This window comes from Mytilus edulis, chromosome 3 (assembly GCF_963676685.1).
Source record: "Mytilus edulis chromosome 3, xbMytEdul2.2, whole genome shotgun sequence".
In the NCBI taxonomy this organism is placed as follows: Eukaryota; Metazoa; Mollusca; class Bivalvia; order Mytilida; family Mytilidae; genus Mytilus; species Mytilus edulis.
In genome coordinates this window covers 57,430,738-57,452,927 of record NC_092346.1, presented here as the reverse complement: position 1 = coordinate 57,452,927, position 22,190 = coordinate 57,430,738, and the positions used below count along the sequence as shown (strand labels likewise).

The 22,190-nt window shown below is 31.5% G+C and overlaps 1 protein-coding gene across 15 annotated transcripts in view; it reads right to left on the bottom strand.

Annotated features, from left to right (window-relative positions):
• Positions 1–2,234: 2,234 nt before the first annotated feature.
• LOC139516922 (uncharacterized) overlaps positions 2,235–22,190 on the bottom strand; it is a 40,557-nt gene continuing 20,601 nt past the window's right edge. For 6 of the 15 annotated variants that reach the window (XM_071307377.1, XM_071307376.1, XM_071307373.1 and 3 more), the window contains 12 exons: positions 21,653–21,798; positions 20,714–20,820; positions 18,841–18,980; positions 18,407–18,443; positions 17,447–17,512; positions 15,381–15,649; positions 14,525–14,632; positions 12,077–12,160; positions 11,362–11,510; positions 10,604–10,750; positions 8,392–10,245; positions 2,235–5,094 (listed from right to left, as the gene is read on the bottom strand). In XM_071307377.1, the coding sequence (XP_071163478.1) occupies positions 4,881–5,094; positions 8,392–10,245; positions 10,604–10,750; positions 11,362–11,510; positions 12,077–12,160; positions 14,525–14,632; positions 15,381–15,649; positions 17,447–17,512; positions 18,407–18,443; positions 18,841–18,980; positions 20,714–20,820; positions 21,653–21,798 (3,321 nt within the window). In that variant the 3' untranslated portion in view covers positions 2,235–4,880. Of the gene's footprint in view, positions 5,095–7,389; positions 7,427–7,583; positions 7,618–8,391; positions 10,246–10,603; positions 10,751–11,361; positions 11,511–12,076; positions 12,161–14,524; positions 14,633–15,380; positions 15,650–17,446; positions 17,513–18,406; positions 18,444–18,840; positions 18,981–20,713; positions 20,821–21,652; positions 21,799–22,190 lie in introns of all 15 variants that reach the window. The other 9 variants (XM_071307383.1, XM_071307374.1, XM_071307384.1 and 6 more) reach the window with 3 other exon arrangements.

Below are 22,190 nucleotides of genomic sequence, written 5' to 3'. Positions count from 1 at the left end.
TGTGCAGTAAATGCTGCATTGAGATCACATCATTATTTATATTTATATACTGTTGATACTATTTTTAATGTTTTTTGTTCACATGTGTTAATATGACATTTGATTGAGTTAAGCCATTTCAATTGATATTTTATAGTGTGTCTTTCTATGTTGTGATTTTACACTATTGCTTTAGGGTGGAGGTTTGGTACCATTAAAACATTCAAACCAATTGTTTGCACCTGTCCTATTCAGGAATCTAGTGTTCAGTAGTTATTGTTTGTTGATGTGGTTCATAATTGGTCTCCTTTTTTATAAAGATTAGACCTTTTATTTTCCCTTTTGAATAGTTTTACACCAGTATTTTTTGGGGCCCTTTATAGCTTGCTGCTCAGTGTGAGCCAAGGCCATACCTTGACCTATAATGGTTTACTTTTATAAATTGACATTGGATGGAAAGTTGTCTGATTGGCACTCATACCACATCTTCTTATTTCTATAAGCTTTTGAGTTGTGGTCAAATCCATACCTCAGATACTATAAGTTATAGGTCTTCTATATTTGGTGCATGGAATGATTGTTAGGTGTACATGTCAGACAGGCAGGTTTCCTTTTATCCTGACTTTGTTATAGTCCATTGTGTAGTATTTGTGGTTTGAATTTTTTTAATTCTTGGATATAAGCAAAATGTCAATTATATTTAGTGTATAAAACAATTGTATGAAGTACAGGTCTGCCTGATAGGGTTCATATGACATTGACCTCATTTTCATAATTCTGTTAGTTTATCAATACTATAAGCAATAGGTCAACTATATTTGGTGTATAAGGATTGCAATGATTACATGTCAGTCTATACAGGGTTCACATGACCTATACCTCATTGGTCAATTTTAAGACTTTGCAGTTTAATTTGTTTCTTGGGTGCTTTGAGTAATATGACCACTATATTTGGTGTATAGAATGATTTTAAGGTGTACATGACAGTCTGGCATGGTTCATCTGACTGACCTCATTTTCATGAAACATTGATAATGTTAGGTTAAAGTTATACATTTTGTACTTGTATTAAAACCCTCACATTACAGACTTTCAACATCCATGTATTCAATAAGTAAAACACATTTTAGAGTGTGCACTCTTATTACTAAAAAGAAGCCATTGTTGAAGTTGCAGGTGAGCAAGACAGGCTCTTTAGAGCTTCCAGTTAATTTTTTTGTGTTTGCTGATTGCCGATATGACAACAAAGCCCTTTTCCTAATAATTTTCAATTTGTTCTTAAAATGTTCTGTTACACCACTGTCCCGTGTTGGGGAGGGTTGAGCAATATATTTTATAGATTTGTCCTCTATTTATAGTCTACAATTTGTTGATTTTACCTGGCACTAAGCAGTATAACGGTACTATAACCATCTAGCAAAAAATTCCAATGAAACCAGTGCTAGTGACAATTTGAACTTGTGAATCCCCGACTGTGACTTTTAGATGAGCAACAGCAACAGAAGTACAATTGTTTTGTGTATCAAGTGTCAGTTTGAATTCTTGCCCATTCCATGATTTTTTTTTGGATAGATACAACGTACTTGTGTGAAGTAATGTTGTAAGGGTCAATGTCAGTATTATTCAACATTGATTAAGTCAATATAATGGACAAGAGGCAAAGGTGAGCAAATAATTGTTTTATCTAAAAATGAAAATGAGGTCAAGGTCAGATGACATCTGCCTGCTAGGCCATTTATTTTCTTTTGTTTCATCTTCTGACATCGGGCTCGGACTTCTCTTGAACTGAATTTTAATGTGCATATTGTTATGCGTTTACTTTTCTACTTTGGCTAGAGGTATAGGGGGAGGAATGAGATCTCATAAACATGTTTAACCCCGCCGCAATTTTGCGTCTGTCCCAAGTCAGGAGCCATTGGTGGCCTTTGACTCTTGTCTGCTCTATGGTCGGGTTGTTGTCGCTTTGACACATTCCCCATTTCCTTTCTCAATTTTATATACACCTTACAATCATTCCATACACCAAATATAGTAGACCCATTATATACAGTATAAGAAAAACAGACCAAAACACAAAAATGAAACTATAACAACTGAACCATAAAAATGAGGTCAAGGTTAGATGACACTTGCAAGTAGGAGAAGTACACCTTATAGTAAGCTAACACTGCAGCCACTGCAGGCTCGACAAAATATCACCAAATAAGTTGAGCATGTCACTGAATTTTGGGGGTAGTAACAACACAACAACAGCGTCATTTCAGTGTTTTTATCAATTCATTGGTTTACATATATATTGAAATATTGAAAAATATCTTACATAATTTGTATATTTTGTAAAATATAAATACAAATCTAATTATAATTCGATGATCATGTTAAAAATTTGATGACATAGCATTCTAAAAATAGATATGGAAGACAAGAATGTATAAATATAAAAATATCAATACAGCACTGTATGTAGCAAAGATAAGTTATTTCTTCCTACATGTGACTTTGGTTAAAACTTGAATGACCTGATTCAATGATTTATGTACAGATCTACTTCACAATGATAATTAGAAAATGTATTGATGCATAAATGTAAAACAGTGTCATGTATATTTCTTAACAACAGATTTTTCTCACAAAGTAATTTGTTTGGTGATTACTGATTAGATTTTGAAAATTATGAGAATCTTGATAACAGATCTATTTTTGCTAATTTAACACTCAAAAATGATGGAAAATTTATAGTGAATCATGACTAAACTTATTCAAGTTAAATCTAAATTGTATCTAAAAATAATCAAATTTCCAAATCCATAATGGAGAGATGAACAAGTAGGACATACAGATAATAGAATGTTTGTCAAAGTGTGCAATGGCTGAAACAATTCTTCTGAAAACTACTGAAAACTTCCAAAGACCCTGACCCCATACAAAGTAGAAACAAACTACACATCACAACAAAAACCTATACAAATATTTTTTTGATTTGGCACTTAAAAGATTTGGGCAAGAAGTAATTATTTTGCATTCTAATTATCTCAAATTGAACTTTGTAAATGTTGTTCAATACCTGATTTTATTTTATTTATACTATTTCTACCTTGAATTTAAAAGTCTAACTTCAGATTATCCTGTTTAAAGATGAACAGGATCCACAAACTCAGAATAGACTAAATTACAATTTCATCAAATATAGCAAACAAAAACATCTTAGCTATAAAATTAGATGTATACAAGTATACTTAAATTTTGTTTCCTCTAACAGATTATTGGTCATTCTTCTATTTCTCTAGAGTAAATCTTTTATTCTATGTCACAGAGATTTAGGACATTGAAAAGAGATTTTGGGGTATAAAGAATGAAAGAACTTGCATGAATAAATGATTGATTTTGAAATCAAATTTACATTAAAAAGAGATTCCAATGTGGACGGATGATGATAAACAAATACTGGTTAACAATGATAAATATTGCACTATAAAAATGTATACAATTTGGTGTCTTAACTAACAGGGTTGACTATTAAAGTCTGTTCTAAATGCATATTTAATATTATAAATGCTTTTTCTTAAAGACAAAAGTGAATCAATTGGTTATATTGCATAAGTTGTACATGGTTCAATTAACTTAAGGTGCTGATCTCTCTTTATCTAACAATACACAACAAAATATATATATGTCAACAAAATCTCAAAAGCCATGGTGTATTCAGCCTTTCCAAATTCATAAACATACAAAAATGTTGTTAAATAAAGATTTTCACTTCATTTTCTCAAGACATTTTGAATGCAAAAACTATATTTATCTATTTTTGAAATTTTTGGTAGGGGTTGTATAATTTTTGACTGTTTGTAGAGTTGTTAGTTCTAGTTCATTTGTTACTAGAATCTTTCACCTTGCAAGATTTGTTCAGATAAACATTTCAAATTATAATGTTAATTTTTTCTCTCTTATATAACACATTAAATGAACAAAAAAGAACTCCTTAACAGCATGTGCAATTGGAATTACATGCAAGAGGCTTATTATGCTGGTTTTTAAGCAAAATGATGGAATAACGAAAGGTAAAAATGTGCAAGGAGAGGAAAGGTTCTGACACAATTATAAAAACTTTAATAATGGTAAACAAACACAGGGCTTGTTTCAGTAAAAATTGATATCATCACCCTCTAATGAGCTAATCAATACACTTCAGAATTTGAAGAAAATGTTGCATAAGATTTCGAAAGAAAAACAAGCAGTTTGTTTGCATCTTTACAGAAACCATTTCCTCTCCTTAGATTTAATTTGAAAAACCTATGCAAATCAACTCTATCTAAGAGGTCACCGATGTTCTTTTCATAACTAAATAAAAGTTTTAAAGATTTTTTTTTATGAATAAAATCTTTTGCTTTAATTCTATCAAAATTCTTAATGTGTTACTATAAAGATATCAAGAATCTATATTATCCATAAAGGTGACATAATTATTTTACCTTACTGTACTTTTTATAAGTCTTTCAACTTAAAAAGAATGTAAATTTTGTCAGCTGAAATCATTCTATAACAAGCAATTAATATTAACTAGATGTTCCCCTGGAAGTTAATTATAATAATTGTGACCTCATGAGAGATGAATGCAGGTGCCCCATGTAAACAAATGTTTATGAATGACAATTATATGTGATGTTCGGGAAGGCCAAAACTATGTATTATAACAAGAAAAAAAGGTAAAGAATTAATTTCATGTTAAAACTCATTAAGAATGTAAAACTATGATTGCATTTTTCATCTTACACAGTTTAATTGAAAATAATAAAACTTTGTGTTCTACGGTTGGATCAAAACAAAATAATTATGAACAGTATTGTTCTTCCCATTCACATGGATACCCTATCATGCAAGATGTAAATGTATTAGTACAAGCTTTAGACAGCACTGCAAGGTTCTTCAACAAAATAATTGTAAGGAGGTGGATTTCTGTTTGCCGAGGCTGTACGTGGAAAGGTGGATAGAAATTCTTCATGGTATATAGTGTTATTATCTTCTGCAATATCAATGTCTATCACATTATCAAATCCTCCCATCCACAAGTCATTGGTTGATGCCGAAAGATCTTTAAACTTGTATTTGCCGGTCTTCCTGTGAATATAAATGAATATACTTTATAAAAAACTTCATACATGTACTTTTTTTTTCGAAGGATGTATTCAAATTAAACATAATGAAGCATCTATTGTTCTAAATCTACCCAAATCATGACTGCATTAGTGCAAATAAATAAATCGTAATAAAATTCTCTCAATATTTGTAAACAAACAAGTACAGGTGTTGAAGTTAATAATTTGTTACAAACAAACAGGAACAGTTTGTGAAGGATGTAGGTATTGCAAGCAAATTAATTTCAAACAACTATTTTCAAATTTCATATGACAGTCAAAGAAATTTCAATATTCTACATCAAAACACAAAACTATAAAACTATCACAAAACCTTCTTTTCATTTTTCAATATTTTATTCAGAACTCAAGTCAATTGGTAATTTGACACATATCCCCTGATGACTAATATATATTCTGACTGCAGTATATTATGTATCCTTTCAAAAAATAAAACCATTCTCAAGATCACCCTTCATCTTGTAATTCAAGCAAATAGCTACAAATACTTTAAGATGACAAAAACAGAAAAACATGTAAAACACATAATGTTGCTGAAAGCTGTAAAATTCTGTCTTAGTCTGCACTGATGAAGCAATTAATCAATGCAAATTTCTGAAAGAAATTCCTATGCAAACAGTCTGCTTTATGCATTTCAGTAGCAACTGTTTTAGAAATAAAAGAATGTGTCTGAGGAATGCCCTTGCTCAAGCTTTGGAATTTTCCAAGTTAAAAAAGAGCATAACTCGAAAACCATAAATGACTCACAACCCAAATTCAAACTATGTCTGCTTGTTGTGGTTTTTAGCATTTGGAAGAGTTTCATAAAATTTGAATGAGGCAAACTTAAGTGGGAGTGTGTAAATGAAAATTGGACAGACTGACTGAAAGACAGATGGAAGAACAGATTTACAGCAGTCAAGGGTGACACTTAAAAGCCCAATAGCCTAATGAGATGAGGTCACAAAAATAATAGGCTGATGGAATGCACCATTATTTTACCCACAATCACCTAACTCCCTTTTAATTAGATTTTATTTATCTTTGTATTTTATTTGAGTAGTACATTTATTTTTCAAAGGAAGAAATATGTTTGTAAACATGGTAAATGTATTTTGATCTTATTTCTTTTAACAATGTATTTTAGGGCTGGAGAATATTTTTTGTCAAAATCACAGCAGTATCAACCTGAGACACCAATTTAATCTAACAGTAAAAGCTCTGCTCATAGGTTTATATTGGTTGAGGGTTGAAATAAAGGTTGATATTGAAAAAGCCATATCAAATACACTCAACTAAAATTGAGAATGGAAACCTGAATATAAACCTAAAATAAGTCTTTTTATCGCTACTTTGTGCATTTTTCCTTTGATCTTTTATTGTGATAATTTTCATATCATGCTACTCGCTTGAGATGGAAAATTATCGCTAGAAACTAAGCATGCACGTGGCGTTGCTAACAAAATTGACATGAAATTGACAACGTCGTCATAGCCTTAAATAGCGATAAAAAGATTATCATTGTTCATCTTAACTCAAATGCCTTTCTCGATTTCGCCGTCCCGGCTCAAGCGAGAAAATCAATCTCGTTGAGATGATCACTGATAATCTAAAATTATCTGAAATTAGGCTTCACAGATTAGGGGACTGATAAAGCCTTTGCAACCCCAACTGATATCAATATCAACAGGTATGAGTGTATTGTGTACGGCTCATACTGACAATTGGCATTGGTTGTATTACTTCCATATTTTATGTGTATTTACTTCTGAGTATACAATAATATGTATTAGATTGTGCAACAGAATGTTAAGGAAAGTGAAATAAAGTGAATAATAAATACATGCAAAGTGAGAACGCTAATTGAAGGACAATTGGTATATCAAAAACTGCAACCATGATTTACTGAAATATGAGAATCATTTACACAAATCATAGGTAATTCTAACCTCAAATGCAGTAAACAATGGCGTAATAAATAAGTCATGCTTTACAATGAAGACCACAAAGGGTTGTGTAAGAATATCAAGTTATTGATTATTTCTAAATTTAAAAGTCGTGTTGATGCTCTGTAAATTATAAATAATTTTTAAAATTTGATTTCTCAAAAAAATTAAATTTACAAGAATTTCAAATGGAATTGTATTACAAAGTAAACCCTTTAAAATTTTTTAGTAAAACAAGAAAGAAAACTACTTGGATACATTCTAAATATATCTGATATAACTAACATAGCAAAGCTAAAGACCTAAGCTCCGGAGAAAAAGGCTATACATACAAATTCAAAATTTCCTGAGTCCTCTGCATTCCCCGGTCTTCAAAAATAAAATAAACATAAGCAATTTTGTAAAATAAAGTTAAAAAAAATGTAACAAAACAGGTTAGTAAGTGTTGTGAGGAATCTGAAATGATTAATCAGGAATCAGAACAAAAATCCTGAACCAAAGAACTGAAATTAGAATCATGCTGTACCTAGATTATATCCATTTCTTTTGATATTGACGACCTAAAACAAAATCATATCTTCATAGAACTGTATTGGTATCATCTTGATTTAAAGTTTACCTTTAAGAAGCAATATGCACCTTGTAAATTTGCATAGGTATTTTAAAATACCAGTACAATTGGTCGTGCAGCTGTATTTAAAAAGACCTATTTTTTATCATGTGATGCAATCATTATTTTTTTGGCAAACATCTGTAAACTTTGAAAAAACTATTCATCATGTTATTTCTTTGGAAAGTTATTTCTTTACATTGATCTTTATAAATTTTTTCCCACCTTTGAACAACCCATTTTTTTAAACTAAAGTATATCCCTCAAGGTTTGGCTCATACTTTGGAAAGATAATAAAATTAAATCACCATTTTGAATATGGTCCTGATACCAGTGCATGTGATATGGAACAAACACCCAAACTTTGTACACAAAGATGACTGTACTTTTTGTAACATTTAGTGAAATAAATATATATTTTAATCTGTTTTCACAAATAGTATCTTTCACTCTAAATAACTTAAATGTTTTCTTAGCCAAGGTGCTAAATTCATCCTATCTATCAATAACAACAACAAAAGCTATCTAACACTTCTTATTAACTGACTGAAATTGTAGTTTAAACTGTGAACAAGAAAAATATTCACTTTTAATCCTACCATTCTTTATTAAATATGTAGACAAGACATGCAAGCAGATTTAAGACTGAACATAAAGTTGTGGAAGCATTGCCATTTTACCACATGCCACATTTTGATGTAATAAAATCTAAATTGTATCCTACCTTTTCCTCCCAAAGAAGCTTTTGATTGAATCCTTGAAGTGGCTCTTCTTTTTTAACTTGGACACATCTTCTGTTGACCGGGATATATTTTCAGTGGAAGATTTTTCTCCTTTCTTTTTCAATGGAGAGTAAACCGGGATTTTTGTTTCTTTAACACTTCCTGTTTTTGACGATTTACTGTCTGTAGGACTTAGTGGAGGTGTTGGAATTTTGGATTTATAGTTTGAATCAAACACAGGAACACTAAATCGTCCATTAACCTGTGGCAATTTTCTAGCTGTTCCTTGACGACTCCTCAATTGAGAAGCAGAGAATGTTGCCTCCTTAGGAGGTGCAATGTTAAATGCATCCATTTGTCTTGCTTTAAGTGACAATGGTTTTGTCATTCTCTTGTCTGAATCTCCTGAAAATATACTTAACTGATTTTTATCTGATTCAGAATTAATTGTATCTGGTTTTCTAAATTCTTCTGGAGGCTTTTGACCTTGAACAAAAGAATGCCTTCTTTCACTTTCACTGTTTATCTCCTCACTTTTGACCTCCATAGGATTAGTGCTAGCCACAGTTTTTCTCCTTTCAGGTTTCATAGGGACTAAATTTTCAGGTCTCATTTTTCTGTCTCTTTTTGTACTTCTTTCTTCACTTGACAATTTTTCACTTTCTTCACCTTTCCCGCTAAGATTCTGATCATGAGTTGAACTACCACTAATGGTATGATCAAGAGACAAAGATTCTGTGAGTGACTGTTCTTCGTGATCAGAATCCATTTCATAATGTTTTGATCGTGATTGAGAAACACTTTGTTCACTTTCAATTGTCACTGGTTCTGGTGAAGATGTATCTGAATTTTCTAATACTTCTTGCAGTCTTGAAACATTCTGGTTTTCTGGCACTGGTTTCCTGTCACGATAATCATCATCATATTCGTAATCATCTTCATCCTCCTCCTCTTCCTCGTCATCATCTCCAAATATCCCATAATCCTCTACTTGTTCTGCATTTTTTGGAGGAAGTTTTGGTGGTTCATTATTAATGTCTATGTTTTCCTCTACAGAACTAGATGCTAGAGGCCTAAATGGAGGATCATTTGCATATGGATGATTTTCCTCATAATTATCTTGTCTCTGTTTATCTAAATCTGCTTTTTGTCGTTCAGCTAACAGTTTCTGAAGAGACATGTGTAAATCATTCCTTGCTCTACCCTCACCAGGCTGCCCACGTGGTGAATTCAGTTGACTCTGACGATAAAGTTTTTCTTGATGGCTTTCCTTTCTTTCATAAATTTCTGGAGAAAATTCATTACGTCCTCTTTGATAAGAGTCTTCCTGATTAAAATTTCCTGAATTTGTGAAACTTTTTGCAAACATTTCACGTCTTTCAATATCTGCATGTGAGAAATCAATGGAGGATGCTGGCCGCATCTGTCGTCTGCTAGGTTGTTTCTTCCTAGGAACAGCTTGATCGTCAAAACTGTCACGACTTGATAAACCACCCATAGGTAAATGAGGGGTTAGAGGTCTAAGATAGTTTGAATTTGGTAGTGGTAGACTTTTCTGACTGTCTGGTCTCTTACGTATCTTAATCTTACGTGCCGGCTTATCTTGACCCCTTTCAGGACTTTTTGTTGGAATTTTTGTTAAACTTGAATACATTTTCTGTCCATTTTGATATGGCATGTATGCGGGCACATGACGGACATTACCAAAGTAATCATGGTACTCTGGTCCACTTAAATCAGGATGACTTCCAAATGCATGAACATTCGGCCTCATTGGATTCAATGCAGGTCCATTATGAAAATGTTCACCGGTCTGTTCTCTTTCCCTTCTATCTCTTAGCACCTGGAGGACATACCTGTCAAATAGATAAATGGTTATAAGTATTTGAAATCCTTGAAAGAGCATCTAAAAGTATTTGTATGGGAAACCTGAGTAACCTCAACCAGGGATGCTACTGAAATTTATCAGATTTTACCATCTGGAAAATCAACAAAAAATCATTTAATTGTATAGACATGAGGTTCACATCTCAACTTATTAACATGTATATAAAGAAGGAGTTGATTACACAGCACATTTACCCCCTCCCCCTTTTCCCATACATTCACCATACTATATGCCAGTTTAACATTTCGTGCAAGATGAGCAATAAATGTATTAGAACCTTTATGAAGATCTTAACTTTTCCTTTCTCCTAAGGTTTATTTATTTACCTCCTAGTAGTAGCAGGGGATGCTGCATGTCTACCCATGTCTTCACCATTAGAATGGATCCCACTATCTCTGGCACTTGACACACGATTAGCTTCACAGCTACTTCCACTAGACTGTGATCTGACAGAGTTCCCGCTATCTCTGGACCTAACAATAGAATTTGATACATTATAGTTATTGTTGCCATGCTTTATTATTATACATGTATCATTAACTTTTAACCTGAAACAGAACCATCTACAGCCCTTTCATTTGAGGCTATGCAAATGGCAAGAAAAATCTTTCAATCTATGCTGACAGTTTACCTCTGAAAATAATATGATTCCTGAATCATCATTAACAACAAGTAAGTTGGATTTTACATATATATACTGCAAATCCTCAAGTAAGGATTCTAATTTTGAATATTGATTGCACATACATACATATATAGATTATATACGGTAAATTCAGAAATTAAATTGCTGCTTTTGCTTATGAGGAAAATGTCAAGAAAAGAACTATCCAATAATTACAACTTACTTTTTTATTTATGGTTGGAATATTCTACTACTTTACAGTTATCCCAATAGTTAATCTTGAATTATGTAACTTTCTGTTGTCAAAGATAATAAATTCAATAATCATACATTTTATATTCTGAATTTAAAGCACTTGTTAATGCTTGGCAGTGGTGAAGGATGGAAATTTTTTGAAGACAGATATAACAGAAGATTATACAATGGTTCGGGAAGGTACACTGGTATGATATCACTTACCGAGATATAGGAGGTTTACCAATGTTTAGAAACTGCATGGCACCTTCAAGGTCATCATTCATTGTATTTAGGAAATTCTTTAACCTTGACAATGATGATTCTAAATAATATCTGTCTGGGTGATCTGAACTGGTAAACTTTAACATATTCTGAAAAACAAATAATTGCTCTTTACAGCATACAATATGATCACATTTTCCTAAAACAGTACAAGACTTCAGTAATAAAATGATAATTTTTCCCTCAAAATATTTCAAAAGAAGGTTTAAATGGACTATTTCAGTGCTTATAAATTCAATGAAAGTCTGATCAAATGATGACAAATATCAATCAAAAAAAGTTTCTGCGAAATTAGCTCTATTTCAGAAATATTCAGAAAACTACAAGACAAAAGGTAAAGCAGGAATCTTGAAGTATTTATTTGAGCTCAACCTTGATTTTGGATTTATTTTTCTTTTGACTTTAAACAGGTAAAATCTGCTTATCTGTACTGTAATTCAAACTGATCTATTCAAATCTTTATTAGGCGTGAATATTTAGGTATCTATTGTAATGGAGCTAGTCACTGTATTCTAAAACAAACCTTTATAAGCAGTGAGTATTTAGGTATCTGTTGTAATGGGGCTAGTCACTGTATTCTAAAACAAACCTTTATAAGCAGTGAGTATTTAGGTATCTGTTGTAATGGGGCTAGTCACTGTATTCTAAAACAAACCTTTATAAGCAGTGAGTATTTAGGTATCTGTTGTAATGGTGCTAATAATAATGGTACTATACTGGATGAGGCTAAACATGAACTCTGAAAATATAAATATTCAATTACTGAACAAATTTAATTTCCCTTCAAAATAAAAGCTAACGTAAATCTTATGTATGAATTAAATGAGTTAATATATAATACTACAGTACACAGTGTTTTCCATTCGGCATTTAAGCCGGGTGTGCCGACCACCTTCTTTTGAAAGCCGACCACCTTTCCGTTTTAGGAGGTGGTTGGCTTTTTTTTTCAAATTTCTGATTTTTTTCGGTTCCGTACCGTTAAAATTTGAATACTAATCGCGCCTCGCTGATTTGTTTTCATTGACAAAGATGGCGTCCAATCGTCAAATTTCAATGTTTTCATTTATCAATCGGGGTACAAGAAAGACAGATGACAATGATGATAAAGAAAATACTAGACCAAATAAGTTAAATAAAATTGATAGTAATGTTGAAGTTGTGGAAATTGAACAAAAATCAACCAAACAACGGAAAAGACATGCAAGTGAAGACAAATATGAGCAAGACTTCAAATGGCTTATAGTCACAGAGGAAGGATACTACTGTTCTATGGGTCAAAAATACGGCACAAAAGCAAGAAACAGGACATAAAATTGTAAATGAAAGAAGAGAGAAAAGAGATAAATTGTTGAAAAAAATCAAATCAAAGAATATTTGACAATTAATATGATTACGTCTATTTATGTTTGTTCAACTCCATTAAATGTGAATATTATACTAATCTTTATTTTTGTGACCCCCACGTGCACCCACAGTAAATTAAAAAAAAAAACGGGTGGACATTTAAAAAAAAATTTGTAAGGGTTCCACGGAACCCAGTGTCTCGCCTACTTTTGCTGTTAATCGCAGACTCAACAAAATGAGGAAAAACATCAATAAAAATTTCCCTCTCGATACTGTCTTTTGATTGAAAGAAGCTTCCAAGTTTGGTAAAAAATCCAGGATAGTTTATGAATCTAATAAATGTTGTATAAACTTTAACTGCAGACTGTATGTAATGTTAACTGGAAGAAAAACTAAGTCCATTGATAAGTAAAATACGGAAAAAGTGATTTTTTTTTTACAAAATTTACTTCTGAATAATATCTTATGATCAGAAACAAGCTTCTGTCTAAGTTTGGTAGAAATCCAGGATAGTTTAAGAACATTATAAAAATTTAAAAAACTTAAACCACAGAGTGAATGTTTTGTTTCTGGCAAAAAAACTAAGTCCATTTATAAGTAAAATACGGAAAATTGGAAATTTATTTTTACAAAATTTTCTTCTTGATACTATCTTATGATTATAAACAAGCTTCTGTCCAAGTTTGGTACAAATCAAGGATAGTTTATGAAAGTTATTAAAATTTTAAAAACTTTAACCACAGAGTGAATGTAATGTTTCCTCGCAGAAAAACTAAGTCCATTTATAAGTAAAATACGGAAAAGTGGAAATTTATTTTTACAAAATTTTCTTCTCGATACTATCTTATGATCATAAACAAGCTTCTGTCCAAGTTTGGTACAAATCAAGGATAGTTTATGAAAGTTATTAAAATTTTTAAAACCCTAACCACAGAGTGAATGTAATTTTTCCTCGCAGAAAAACAAAGTCCATTTATAAGTAAAATACGGAAAAAATGGAATTTTATTTTTACAAAACTTACTTCTGGATACTTTCTTATGATCATAAACAAGCTTCTGTCCAAGTTTGGTAGAAATTCAGTATAGTTTAAGAAAGTTATTAAAATTTCAAAAACTTTAACCACAGAGTGAATATTTGTGGACGCCGCCGCCGCCGACGGAATGTAGGATCGCTTAGTCTCGCTTTTTCGACTAAAGTCGAAGGCTCGATAAAAAGGAAAACACTGGTACAGTACTAAATACAAAAGTAAGTCTTAGTTATCTTCCCTTTGCTAAGCTTCACAGAGATACTATTCTTTATGTATATCTTAGGTAGTGCTCTTTAACTATGTAAAGTTTCATCTGTATCAAAAATAACATATTACCTAGACAAAGGTTAATTTCATTTTGAAACAATGAGAAAAAAATTTAAAAGTTGATTGCAGTATAAAGTAAAATTCTTAACAAAATCGATTTTTGACACTTACAATCTTAGAAAATACAATGTACTACCATCAGTTGCAATGTGTTTTATACATTAAGTGCAATGCCTTTTTAAAAACAGATTTCGGACAGGTTAACTTTATTTTCTGTATGTGTTTTCAATGTATTATTCATATAACTGTGAAGGTACAATGAGACAGTTTAATAGATAGAAGAAATTAAAATCTAGTTGATGGATTACCCTCATAATATCCCTAAATCTTGCTAATAACAACTGTGAAGGTACAATGAGATAGTTTAATAGATAGAAGAACTTAAAATCTAGTTGATGGATTACCCTCATAATATCCCTAAATCTTGCTGACTGAGCAAACCATAGATTCATACTGTTAATAACTGATGGGAATTCTGTAATGTAATCTTTATACAATGCTAAACCATCTATCTGTAAATACAAATTAAAAATATTATTAATCAAACGTTATCTCCCCTTTACAGATCTTGAAAATAAAAACATGTGACTTCTATATAACATCTGATGTGTTTCGGTTAGGAAAAAAAGCAACAGTTCATAATAAGTTGACAAAATCTTTCATATGACTTTATGATGTGACTACACCAGTTGATTCTGCAAATATCTTGTCAATCCATATCTAAATAGTGACAAGTTAATGTTGACCTGATGTTCAGTGATAATTTGTCATTTATTGGTGTGGGTTTTAAGTGTTTCTTATTTTCGTCTTTTTTTATGTAGATTCAACTGTTGATTTTCCTGTTTTAATAGTTTTATCCTAGTAATTTTTGGGGCCCCTTTATAGCTTGCTGTTTGGTGTAAGCCAAAGCTCCTTGTTAAAGACTGTACTTTTATCTATAATGATTTTGATTTACAAATTGTGACTTTGATGGAGAGTTGTCTCTTTAGCAATCATACCACATCTACTTATATCTATGTACAGAGAGATTTTTACCAGCTAGTAACAGATGTCCATTGCATTGAAATAAATTGTAATTTGAAATCACAACAGGATTTTTTTGGTTTATTTTAAGATTTATCAAATTATAAATATAAATGCCAAATGAAATGTATAGTTTTAATCTATGTCTACTTATACACCCAGAATACACCAATGTAATAACTCACTACCCAAACCATTAAATAGTTATATTTTTTCTGTTGATATTATTGTTCTTACATTTTGTGGATCTGTTAATCTAACATACAAATCTCCCATAATTCCACTGTACTTCCATTTTAACAAACGTTCTTCCATTTTCCTGAGCATTATACAATGTTGTTCATAAATATGTGGAATGACTGGAGGAAACATTTCTGATAATTCTCTAGAACTCATTAATTCTTCTTGTCGTAAAGTGTTCATGTACCCATCTATAATTGTCCACAAGTGAGAACAGTAACTTTTTTCTGCATCCACCATTTCTTGTGCTATCTTCTCTCTTTGTACTGAAACAATAAATACTATGGATTTCATTTATGTAGCAAGACTTTGTTTTTTGAATTAACATCTAATTTTGATTCAAACACATTAAGCTGAATTGGAAAATAAAATGAGCTAAACAGAATTTAAATACATGTAATATTTTCTCAAAAAGAACTTTTATATGTATAATTTATACAAGAAACTTCAGGTTCAACAGTGGATTTAAATGTTTCATTAGATGGTTAAGAACTGAAATAGACATCAAACCACCAAAATAAAATGCATTTAATCTATTCAGTACGGGAAAAGAATATAAAACAGACATATGGAAATCAAATCAAAATTGATGCAAATGAGTTTTTAAACTTTAAATTGATTTTCTATGTTTGTATTTTGTTGTCATGAAGCCATCACATACTTCAATTTGTTCTTCCTAATTTTAAAGATGTTTGCTTATTATAACTTCTGTTTACATGTAAGTGGTAGGGTATTTTACATGTATATAACTAATGAAACTTGCATTCTTAGTTTGCAGAATTGGCTTTTGATCAAATTTTATTAGAGTTTGTCATTCTATGATCGCAAAAACACACATTGAAAAACTGTAATCTTTGTTGCATAAGAAACATGGAAAATTGGTGAAAACAATTACTGGAAAACTTCCACTAAGTGTTCTCATACTTGGAGAGGAAGACTTCCACTAAGTGTTCTCATACATGGAGAGGAAAACTTCCACTAAGTGTTCTCATACTTGGAGAGGAAAACTTCCACTAAGTGTTCTCATACTTGGAGAGATATAATATGGTATCAATTTGCAATGCAAAAGGAAAGTTAGTACATATTCAACACTTTAGGACTTCTGTGATAACTAGAGGCCATTTGCATGGTGTATTAAAGATCTAGCACTATTCAATAGGCAACTACATATAACGACAGGTGACACAGATAGTGCTTGGAATTGTTTAGTTTTATACTTGAATTTTACCCATAAATTAAACCATCTGTAAGATTACTTTTCATATTATCATTTAAAATCATTATAACTAATTAATAATAAAAACTCATGGATATCATTTTGTTTGTACTATAACAAATAGTTCTGCTGTTTTGTATTTATGTAAAAATAGGAACCTCAGATGCAAATTAATTAACCTTGAACAACATTGCAAAGAATTGTAATTCAGATTTATGTCATGGAAATTCTTTAAATAACTAAAAGAAAAATTTTAAAAGTTAAAGAACTGATTTAACCTTAAATATACGGTATATGACATTTCGATTAAAATACATATTTTATATTTTGTATTTTGTATTTCAATAGAAAATCGACATTATTAAAAGCAGATATCATCCTTGCTTGGAGTGGAAGCATTTCATAACTTTATATACTGTAGATTCATTTTTATTTGTTGTATACCAATCTTCGTGGATTTTGTAGGTACAGGTGAACCACAAAATTAAATGTTCAACAAATAACAAATTTTCTATAAGTGTGTATGCAGACTTCAGCAAAACAACAAAATTAAATATCCGCGAACATGTATAAGTTTTCCTGAATCCACGAAAATTGATATTGACGAAAATAAATGAATCCACAGTACTAAGTTTTAAACATTGCAGATGAAGGTATCTGATTCATACCATGATATTATGGGTAGTTTTTTTTATCATAGTTTCTTATAATTTAGGCGGGGGTATTTCAGCAATTCGATCTTATTTCATAATAAAGGATGAAAATAGCAGGGTATCATGGTATAAATACAAATTGAAGCATTTTGCACACAAACTAAACCATATACAAAATACATGCTGAGTATTACCTTCTTCCATAAGCTGTTCATGTGGTGGGATTTTCTGTGGTGCAAATGGGTGTGTCTCCTGATAATCTGTGACAATCAAGGTGAAAACTAAACAGGTGTTAATTAGCAAACACAACATTAAAAGCATGCATTGGAATGTAAGCATAACAACATGAGGGCTATTAAGGTAATATAGTGATGATGATGATGATGATCCATGTTGTGATGAAAAGGACAAGGGGCATTAAGTTCTGATTGATTGATTGCTTGATTGATTGATTGATTGTTGGTGTTTTAACACCACTTTTAAGTGCCACATTTTGGCTATTTCTTGGCGGTCAGTTTTTATAGGTGAAGGGAGTAAGAACCCTAGTCAATCAAGATTGGAGTCGAGTGCACACCCACAATCGTGGTTTGAACTCACAACCTCAGTGTTGACTAGCTAGTGACTTAGATCACCTGGCCACTTAGGGCCCTCATTAAGATCTGTATCGAGCCCCAAAGTAATTCTCTGCAATAGTAGCATTGAAAATGGAGAAACCAGATGGATGTTTGATATTTAATCCTTACATATGTAAAGAACAAACAGAAATAGAACCAGGGAAATTTTAACTTTTTTATTGACCTGTATCTGGGTCAAATATGTTCCTTAATGCCACTTGTCCTTTTTAAATTATAATCTGTGCATTTTAACCATTATCTTAAAATAAAGAAACTGATATGAGCATTTAAACACTAAACAAGCTAACAAATGTGTAGAGTAAAATATTTACATTTCAATTATAAAGGTTTAAAATTCCTTATCAAAATATGTAGATATTCAGATTAAAATTCCATTAGTTAAATCCACCAGATTTCTTTTTTGTTTATTCCCAAATATTTTTGCAAACAAAATCCAATAAGTTAAATATAAATAGATATATTTGATATCTTATACATTATACTTATATATGAATTATTTCTGATTTCTTTACAACTTACAGCTTGATTCTTTCACTGCTACAGGAAATGAAGGCATCTGAAATTGTAATACCATAAAACTATCAATTCATTGTAATTGAATATGTCCTGTCTTTATGAATGTGAATTCTAACATTAAACAACTTTTTTGAAATTTTTCGGAACTTGATTTAATCTCATCTTTGTAAATCCTCTGACAAGCAAGTAAAATATTTTACAGGGAATTTGCATCAAGTCAGGCTAAGTCAGTTTTTACTGTATTGAAAATTATAAATTGCATTTTTAAATAAAATTAATACAAATATGCAAAATGAATCCATAAAATGTGTGTGCATTAAAAGTGTTATAAGAATGCAAAAAGAAATATAATAAAACAAGAAACTGTTAAAATTGACTTTATACATTAAAATGTGAAAAAGTCATAATGTTAATCTGAGTTATCTACCCTGACCTACCTTTGACATTCTGACAGCTTCCTCTTCATCACTGGTAGATACTGACATATCTAGATGTAAACACTTCTCATGTAGAGCCTGGGACAAATTCAAACTCTTACAAGCCAAAGCCGTTATTGACTGGTTATCTTCTTCAACATCTGTATAAGTACAGCATAAGGAGTGCATAAGAAGAATTGCAAATTTTATTGATTTGAAGTTAAGGCTTCAAGTTTTTGTGACAGATACTGGGTCCTTTTGTTTGTTTTTGTTGCTGTTATTTTTTCTCGGGATAAAATATTCTTGATAAAGAGTAAGAAAACTGATGAACTATATGGTAAAATATAATGAGCTGTCAATTTTTATGCAAGTATTAGACTTGTGGCAATAATAATGTTCAACATACATTTTGAGTTTATCCTTTTTTTTCCTTGTTAGAAGGCATAATACAATTTATCAATTCTTTATAAATTTGTGGTCACAGATAGTTTTTAAATCTTTGTTGGGGTTCTGATTTGAATTTGTTTTACATTTTCATTTTAATGCCTTTTATAGCTGAATATGCAGTATGGGCTTTGCTCATTGTTGAAGATTGTATGGTGACCTATAGTTGTTAATTTCTGTGTCATTTACTTTCTTGTGAAAGGTTGTTTCATTTGCAATCATATCACATCTTTTTTATATAGAAAATATAATTGAAGTAATATATGTATATGTTATATTGTATATCAAAATTAAAGAACCTTAGTGAGCACGCTCACATACCCCACGTCCCCACATTGTCATTGGAGAAATTAAATAAGTATAAGAAAAAATATTGAATAATAATTTCCTGTCAATATACATAGTATGTCCTTATTATCTACAAAATTTCATGAAATTCTGTTGTGTGTTTTCAGAGGAGTTGAGATGACAAACTGTTGCAGAAGTACATTGAAGCAAATAAGTTCAAAGGGGCATAACTCCTAGAAAAAAATTGAATCGTAATTTCCTGTTGATATGCACATCTACATAGTATGTCCTTATTATCTACAAAGTTTCATGAAATTCTGTTGTGTGGTTTGAGAGGAGTTGCGATGACAAACTGTTGCAGTAGTACATTAAAGTAAATAAATTCAAAGGGGCAAAACTCCTAGAAAAAAAATTGAATCGCAATTTCCCGTCGATATGCACAACTACATAGTATGTCCTTATTATCTGAAAAGGTTTTGTGAAATTCTGTTGTGTGGTTTGAGAGGAGTTGCGATGACAAACTGTTGCAGTAATACATTAAAGTAAATAAGTTCAAAGGGGCGTAACTCCTAGAAAAAAATTGAATCGCAATTTCCTGCGATATGCACAACTACATAGTATGTCCTTATTATCTGAAAAGGTTTCGTGAAATTCTGTTGTGTGGTTTGAGAGGAGTTGCGATGACAAACTGTTGCAGTAGTACATTAAAGTAAATAAGTTCAAAGGGGCGTAACTCATAGAAAAAAAATTGTATCGCAATTTCCCGTCGATATGCACAACTACATAGTATGTCCTTATTATCTGAAAGGTTTCGTGAAATTCTGTTGTGTGGTTTGAGAGGAGTTGCGATGACAAACTGTTGCAGTAGTACATTAAAGTAAATAAGTTCAAAGGGGCGTAACTCCTAGAAAAAAAATTGTATCGCAATTTCCCGTCGATATGCACAACTACATAGTATGACCTTATTATCTGAAAAGGTTTCGTGAAATTCTGTTGTGTGGTTTGAGACGAGTTGCGATGACAAGAAACAGGACTGACTGACTGACTGACGGACGGACGGACGGTACGACTGACGTGTCAAAAACATTTTACCCTCCGCAACTTCGTTGCGTGGGGTATAATTATTTGTCCTATTTGTATAATACAACACATCTCTACTTACTTTTCTGTTGCTGTTGTTGTAAGCTTGCTAGATATGGATGAACCATTGGGGAAACATCTTTTGTTGGACTAGGAGACCTCTTATTACGACTTGGTGCAGGGGATGACCTGAAGACAAAAAAGAACCATCATGATAAAAATACAAAAACATTTGTCAAATTAATATAATCTGATGAGGATTATTTCCATACTGGATTCTGTGAAAAACAAGCCCAAACAAAATGTTTTTGTCCTTTTTCTATTGGGACATTTTACATAAAGGATCCTGTTAATATCAAAACTTCCTGTCTGGATAAGGGAGGAGTAGTCCAGCATAACATATATTGTCTAATAACATTAACAGTACCAATTTTTCTGCACCAGATGCGCATTTCGACAAATAATGTCTCTTCAGTGATGCTCGTGGCCAAAATATGTAAAATCCAAAGCTTATATAAAAGATGTAGAGCTATAATCCAAAAGTTCCAAAAAAGTATAGCCAAATCCGTGAAAGGAATCAGAGCTTTGCATGAGGGAGATACATTCCTTAATTTATAATATTTTTTAACATTTTGTAACAGCAAATTTAATAACACAAAAAATCTGTATTTTCATGCCAGTACCAGAGTACTGGCTACTGGGCTGGTGATACCCTCGGGGACTAAACATCAAGGTCAATTCAAATCAGTTGAGAAATAAGACAAAATCTCATTTACTTATTTTCCTGATGCAAGTTATAAGAAAATATTTAGGACTAGTCTTTTAAAAAAATTTGGAGCAGTATGGACATAAGAAATAAAATCTCCTTAGTTGTTCTCCTATGTATTAGCTTTATCTTTTCATCTGTAATGTTCTATTCATAGTATCAGCAGCCATGTTGGCCGGTCAGCAGGCATGCTCAACAGTTTTTGTTCTAGAAATGAATGATGATAAAAGCCAAGTTGATTTATTTGTGCTCTACCTGTTTTTATCAGAAATTCCAAGTCTTTCAAGTTCTTCCTTTATAAAGTTTTTATTTTTCCACTCCATACTGTTTACTTTTTCTTCTAAATTCTTCTGGGTGTCACTCACTTCATTCAGCTGAGATGAAAAAGATTTGATGTCTTCCTGCAATGAAGAAGGGGAAGAAAGTAGAGAAAAGATTTTGATTACTATGCATGTTATGTTTAAGTTACCAAAAATACATGTACATTCAGATTACTGTTCAATTTATAAGTTTACTTTGGCAAATGGGAAAAATTCATGGGGACAACTAGATGTTGGCCTAATCTACATACTTTACAGAACTAAATATAGAAGAACCAGTCTATGACAAAGGCACAGGTTCAAAGGTAAAAGTCTACTTTGGCTTTCAAAAGTTGATTTTTTCCAAACTGAATGCAATGCGCCTTTGAAAAACTTTAACAAAGGAATAAATTAAAAACTAAGATCTTTTTCGTACTAAGTATTGATATCGTTATGTTGTACATGTACATTGAATGTCAATTAGATTTGAAGTT